Genomic DNA, 7,571 nt, shown 5'->3' with positions numbered 1-7,571 from the left:
AACAGAGTTTGGAAAGGATGCTGTAGTGAGCACTGACTGTGACTTAGCTTCGTAGCTGTCTAACTCAGAGTAACAGAAACTCCTTCTGAATATTTCAGTCATCATGGCTTTGCTGGGCATATGGTACTGGATTCAAGGAGTTTTGACTGAAGAAAACTTCTATGAATGAGTAGTCTAGTTGGGTGCTGTAGGTCAAAATTACTGTTTTCTTAACTTGGATATTCTGGTAATCTTGTACACCTGTTCTCTGGTCTGGTATGTCTAAACTCTGCTCTGTTGTGGAGGCTTTAGCTTTTACTAAACCATAGTCTGCCTTCTGACTTCTTTGAAGCAGAGTTGAGCTTGCGTCTACCTCACAGGACTGTCCAGGCTCTTTTTGTCCTCTCCTAGCCCACAGTGTTGGTACAGTGCATTTAGTGTTAGCACAGCTTTGTGCTGAGAAAGCTGAGCACAAGCACAGATTAGGACATTACACATTAGGCTGTGTAATTAGTCCTGAAGCTCTTAGATATCCATTCCTGTGGCACCTGCTCTCTTTTGCCAGTGTTGAAAAGTCATGCAGAAGAGAAATATGATGGAACATAACTGTATTTTTCCATATTGTTTGTAGTACTTTTGATAGGTGACAGTGGTATTGTATTCCCTTCCATAAGTACAGTGAATGGTTCTTCATGTACTGCAGGTTTGTGGCAAAGGCAGTGTTTACACTGCAGCTTGATTAATGCATCCAGAAAACCCATCAGCAGAGTCTCACTGTGAAAAGGCATGTAAGAGGAGTGAGATATCTGCTTGACAGAATATTTTCTTTATTATATTTGTTGTTTAAAACATAAATGCAAATTCTGACATTTATTTGGGATATATATTTTGCCTGTAAGGTAAGTTTCAGTATAACAATAGACACATGATCTTTTGTAAAATAGCATGTGATGTAAACTGATTTTGCTGTGTGAAAGAGGAAACCATTACTCTGTTAAGACAGACCTTGTAATACAGTCGGACTCTAATCTAAGATGCTTAAACCTGAGAGAAAGCTTTTTATATGCTGCATGCAGCATATAGATGGATAGACTGTGAAGAAGATCCCCATTATGTGTATGCTGAAATGATTGTCTCATAGAAATTTTAGACATAGGATTCAGAATAGACTTTAGGAAGTGAACTTCATGGAATTCTCTGTTGAGTAACTCTGTGAGTTACTATTTCAGCTCATAATATGAAAAATCTATAATGATAATTCTCATGCAGAAGCTGTTGAAGAACCTGATGCTGCCTCTCAGACTGCAATTTTCTGGATTGCAGATTTCTGATCTTTACTATGAAACTGGACTCCATCCTTCATACAGACCATGGATGATTTATGTAGTCTTGAAACTCAATATTCTGCTTTTTTTTTTCCCTGATTGTGTTAGAATTTTAAAATCTGTTCCAATATAGTCCAAATTCTTTGCTATTTTGGCCTTACTATTTGTAATACTTCCCTTAGTTCTTAGATTACAAATGAGGTTTTAGATGTTAAAAAGTGAAAAGCCAAGAAAAGGTCACATTTCTCTCTTTGAGAATCTGTGGGAATTGCATTTCACAGAATCATAAAGTGGCCTGTCTTGCAGGGAACCTAAAGATAATCTAGTTTCACAACCCTCCAGCTCCATGGCTGTGGGCAGGGACACCTCCCCCTAGACCAGGTTGCATAGATCCCCATGCAGCCTGGCCTTGAATACTGCCAGGGATGGGCATCCACAGCTTCTCTGGGCTGCCTGTTCTGGTGCCTCACCACCCTCACAGTAAAGAATTCCATCATAATATTGGATTCAAATCTCCCCTCTTTAAGTTTGAAGGCATTGTGCCTCATCCTGTCACTACATGCCCTTGTAAAAATGCTGTTCTGTTTTCATGCACAGTTCTTTCAACTCTGGTTAATTCATAGAGTCATGTTTTTATACAGAGGAAGTTGATTAAAGTTCTCATAGGTGCCAAATCTTTTCACTAAATAATTTGGATTTAATAATTTTTTTTTGTTCTTAACCAAACATACTTAGAGCAAAGAAGTCTGAAAGTATAAAATTAAATTGACATGTATATGAAACAAAAGACCAGAAACATTCTCTTGATATTTGAATAAATGAAGTCTTTAGTCTAGGAAAATTAAAATAATATTTCTCAATTATTCAAGGATATGTTAAGTTTAACAGAAAATTATATCAAACTAATTTTGAAATGGAGTCCATTGATAAGCAAGACCTTTGTTTTTAAATTGATCTCATCAATTACATCTGGGTTTTTAAAATTTCTGAAACTGAAAAAATGTCAGTTTCAGTATACTTAAAAAAAGGTGTACTTAAAAAAATTCACAGGTTTTCAGGATATTGTAGACCCAAATTCAGTAGGTAAGTATGTTTCGGTGAAAGTAATGTACTGAGTATTTTGAGGTAAAAACATAGGCATTTTGGAGATGTAAGTTAAGATCTAAGACTTGATTTGTTTGATTTAATTTTCCAAGAAATATGTCTGTATGGCCATGTGGACAGAGACTGTAAGGGTTTTATTAGAAACTGTGTATTTCAGTACTGTTTGTAATAAGTAGCACACATGGCAATTTCTAGGGATCTCTTTTGGAAGAAAAATGTAGGGAAATAACCTCAAAACAAATTAAGAGTAATACTGTTCATATATTGGTCCCGTTGAAGTCAACAACAGAACTTGCACGACTTAGAGGCGCAGATTTTGATGTATTCTGTGATTCTTCAAATGGAGTTATGTTTTTAAAGTGCTCAGTATTTCATTTTTTAAACAAGAAAAAATAATAGTGATACAATAAGAAGTTAATCATTAGTGAATTTTTTGTATTTTTATTATGGCTTAAAAGTCAGCAGCAGGGACCGGACTCGAGGATATTAAAGTTCCCTTTAAACTTAAATAGTTCTATGAGCACTTAACTGGTGGAGTTTTTAAAGTAACAGTAATCTGAATTTAAATTGTTGCAACAGATTGAAGTTGTTGACTCTTTTTGAGTTACTAATATAGTTCTAAAACTTGTGTTCCACATGGAGCTCTTTTTAACATGCAGCTGAGAACTCAGTAAGATGTGTGTGTCAAGTTGGTAGGTGTATTTCTCTTTTGCAAAATGAAAGAATGTAGTTCAAGTAATAAAATCCATTCCAGAACCTGAGTATAACTACATTTCCCTTATCTACTGACAGTGTTTCTGGCTGCTAGGTTTTGTTGGATTTTTTTTCCTTTTATGTAGTGCTCAGTTTTTGTTCAAACAAACATGGAGTCCAATTTTCTTTAAAGCATACTTTTGATTGCATGGCTTGTCTACTCCTCATTTTCCTGTTTTCCTTTTTTTTTTTTCCCTGTGTATTAATGAGGCAAATGGTTCTAAACAGGCCTTTGACTGATCATAGGTGGTAATGACATCTGTTTGCAAATACATGTGGCCTAAACCATGCAAAATGCAGAACAGAATGTATTTAAGGAACAGTCAGCAAAAGCATGGTCAACTTTTACTCTGACAAATTTCTTATACTTACTGTCTGAAGGGTTGTGTTTTTTCTAAAACAAGTGCTCAGTATCTTTAATTTGTAATTTATTTGTTGAAATTGTGAGTTCATCTTAGGCTTTATGAAAAGCATATTCTGCATAAATAAAACGGGTATGCCCATTTGTCCGTTTCTGACAAATATTAGGCTTACTAATGTGTTTGCTTGATTGATTTTAAACACCTTTTGACCACCTCATTTCTTGATTGGCATGAATATGGACATTTATTGACTTAACCTTTTTTTACACTGCTTTTTCTAATTTTTGTCAGCATACCTGACTTGTTTTACGTGGGGAATGCCAGGGTTTGAGATGGTAGTGCCAAGTGATAATTGTACCAAATCTTTTCTTCTGTATTGAAATGACTATTTCTCTTAAGAATATGCTTGAACAGTTGCAAGAAAGTGATGTTGTCAGGACATTGTTAATAAGGCATAAAATAAAACTTCTAGTTAGTTTTAAGAATGTGTCTTCTGGATGTAGTTTGTTGATTAAAGATTTACTGCTTGCCAGCTGCTCATCATTGCTGTCAGAACACCACTGGCAGTAGAGTTTCATGAGTTTCCCCTGACCAATGCAGTACAAGGTCAGCTCAAGCCTCTTCCACTGAATTTTTAAATTAATCATCCCTTTTACTTATGCAATCACTTAGGGAGACAGTTTACATCATTCCTTTTACACCAGTGGCACTGTGTTGCTAACCTGCAGCTACCTGGTTGCATTGACCATGCGGGAATTGCAACACCTTTATCTGCAAAGATATTTGGAGATGAATGTCTTTCCCCAGCCTTATGGCACTGAGGAGTTTTAAGCTAAAGCATTTCACTTTGTGATTGCCATAAGGTGACTCAATAGGCATGTTGCTGCTGCTTACACTAAGCAAAAAAGGTTTTACCCAGTGGTTGTTACAGAGTGGGGTATGATCACAGGCAGGTAATGAAAACTCATTTGACAAAGAGTCCATTGTCTTGGTCTTGACCACTCTTGGCCATGCATACATGTGTCTGCTGCTGGATATCGGGGGTATAACTTACAGTAGCTGCCACCAGTGAAATGTGTCCTCTCTGAACAGGGTTGGTAACTAGGCCAAGTTGGTTGGTGTGTGGCATCCTTGTATTGTGCCAAGGAATTGCTGCACATGGATTGATAGCTAGGAAAAGTCCTGGAATTCAACAGTTTAACAAAATAAAGTACCAACCTTGAGTAACACTGTGACCTAGAATCTTTTTTTTCTGTAAGTCTTCAGTTTGACAGTGACACTTGTACTGTCTGAGTTTAAGGACATAATGGTTGCAAGTTGTAGATTTACAGTAAAAACGTGCTTTTCTGAGGCAGTTCTTAACTAAAAATATGTTTAGTTACAGAATATGCAGTTAATGTTTTTTTTGGTTTTTTGTTAGGCCTGTGGTACTTAAAACTTGAAGTTTCACCAGAAACAAGTACAGAAGGTGGAATATTTTTTCAAGAAATTTAATAGCATGTGACATACAAAATACCATCTAATAGAAGAAATGTCTGTGTAAAACAACCATTGTTAAGAACATGAATTTGGATTTAGAAAATGTGGTGGTCTGAAAATGGTTCCTTAATATTGTGATACCTGGTTTTGATAATGAATTCATGAGCTGTTTATGAAAGCAGAATTATTTGCAGCTTTTACATGTTTCTGTAATGTTGTTAATGTTTCTCTAGGCAGTTTTATGTGAGTGGTGTGCTATGCTTCTGATGCGTTGTTACAAATGTAATATACCTGTACATTTTCTAGGTATTTCAACAGCCTTCTTTAAGTGAACTAGAGTTACAGTGTAAGAATCTGAAATGGAGGTTTACAGAAAAAAATGAAAAAAGCAGATCTTAAGCTAGCAGAGCATAATTTGTACACTCCAGATACTCTGGAAAGCAACAATATAAGGACTGGAAGAAAGCATGAGGTAGGGTAGTTTTATTGTCTGGTGTATTGGTGTGTAAGTCAGGCGGGTGAAGCCAAACGTTTTTGCTCAAGGGTCCAGATAATAATTTTAATATCTGTTGACGCTGCTTATAATTCTGGAAGCTTGTTTGAATAGTTCCTGTGTTATCTGCCAAAGACTTGTTAAAATAGCTGTTGGGAGTAGAAGGTTTTACCTTATTAAATACTGAATAAGGGATTCTTAATTAAATGAACTGTTTGAAGGATAAATTCTTTGTAGGTTTGCTAAAATGAATATTTATCAGATTTTTGTGGTGTGTGTCAGAATAACCATATTTTGCTGTAAGGAAAGTGAGAGAAATATAAATGGTTATTATTATATTTTTTTTAATGAAAAAGAATTTTTTTTTCCAAATTCTTGACTTTTAGAGTGGGATATAGTATTTTTTTTCAGGAAGAATGACAACAATGTGCTTTGAAGTTTATACTCTCAACTTTGTATAGTGCTGGATTGCCTCTTTCATGGAGTCTCACTGTTTGATTTAGGCATTAAATAATAATAACAACTATAAGATACAGTAAATTAATGACTTCTGTAAATAATTATATTATTTAAATGGATCTATTAAATTAGCTGAAATAATGATGCTTTTCAGTATGTTCAGACTCTTCTTCATTTATTTTTATTGTGATTGTATAAAGTATGGGAAACTTAGAAGAGATCTCTTCAACAAGATTGCAAGGGTGAATGTGATTCTGAATGGTGAAAATAACGTACAAGGGTGGACCATCATGTCCACTTACTGAGAAATCTTCTAGTTTATCCAAATATGGTATCTCATAACATTTTCTTTGAAAAATGTGTGGCTTGTTCTTTCTTAACGACCTGTACTGTACATTAGTTTTGGGAAAAGATACACTTTAGAATATTTCTTCAGGAGCATGTGGTAGGCATTTCTGTGAAAATGTGCTTAAGAAAAAACAAAATGCTACACAGGCAGTGTAGAGTGAAGAATAGAAGGTGAGAAACAGCCTGGCAAACATGAAGGAGAGGAAGGAGACAGAGGAGTTGCTTTACATGCTGGAAACAGGTTATTTCTCTGCAGCACAGGGAGAGGATCACTGTGGAGCAGATGCCAATAAAACAGCTTGTGGAGGAGCCCAGAGCAAGTGGGTATTTGCTTATGGAACCACAGCTTGTGGAGGGCAGTCAATGCTAGAACAGGTTCCTCTCTTACATGAACTGTGGTCCATGGAAGACCCTCTCTGGAAGAGGTTTATCCTGAAGGACTTCAGCCTGTGGAAGCCCTGTGCTGGAGTAGGAGAAAAGTGTAAGGAGGAAAGAATGGCCCTATAGGAACTGTTATACATTAATTGTAAACCTTCTGCCTGCATGGTTCAGCAGGTGGTAAAAAAGTCAGGAGTGATAGAATGAAGTTGTGCCTAGGAAGTTGGGAGCGCCTTCTGGGTAGGGAAGGTGTTGTTGATTTTTTTTTTCCTAATTTCTTACAACCTTAATATATTTCAAGTGGCAATAACTTAAATTGATTTTCTTCAAGTCGAGTCAGCCCATGATGCTGAGTGGTAAACCCTCTGATTTTATTATCGTGTTTCCTCCTTCTGTCCAAGTGAGGAATGAAAGTGGGAGAGCAGTTGAGTGGGTATTTGACCCTTTGCCTAGGTTAGGCCCTCACAGTGTCTTTTTCTGTTTCCTCAGGGGAAAGTAAATGAGAGTGCTGTGTTTGTCATGAACTGTGTCAAAATAAGGCAATTACACTGCCTGGAGTAAAACTGAATACAGATTTTAAAGCCTATTGTAGAAAATCTCTTCCTGTTTTGATATGTAGATATGAGTCATGTGTGGATGATTAGGAAAAGGTGATTGGAAGATATTGCGTTGTACAAGCAGACAGAACATCTTCCCTCAACAACTAAAGTTACTAAACCCCCCTAGTTAGCCACCAGCACCGGGTTTACGACGCAAGCAGAAGGAAGTGCTGCAGTAAACCTAAGGTATTTAACCCCATGCGACCTACTAATAAACGCCATTTGCCGTCCATCACACTGGTGTCTGTGAGCTTGTGGCCCAAGCATCCTGAATGTGGCCGCTGTGCCGTTC

General features: G+C 36.6%; 1 protein-coding gene across 1 annotated transcript in view; it reads left to right on the top strand.

Moving 5' to 3' along the window:
* CNTLN (centlein) overlaps nt 1-7,571 on the top strand; it is a 138,028-nt gene that overhangs the window by 28,342 nt on the left and 102,115 nt on the right. The window contains 1 exon segment of the mRNA XM_062513945.1: nt 5,368-5,474. Within this exon segment, the coding sequence (XP_062369929.1) occupies nt 5,368-5,474 (107 nt within the window).

This window comes from Cinclus cinclus, chromosome Z, assembly GCF_963662255.1.
Source record: "Cinclus cinclus chromosome Z, bCinCin1.1, whole genome shotgun sequence".
In the NCBI taxonomy this organism is placed as follows: Eukaryota; Metazoa; Chordata; class Aves; order Passeriformes; family Cinclidae; genus Cinclus; species Cinclus cinclus.
The sequence above is the reverse complement of the archived record's forward strand: the minus strand, read 5'-3'. Positions and strand labels throughout refer to the sequence as shown.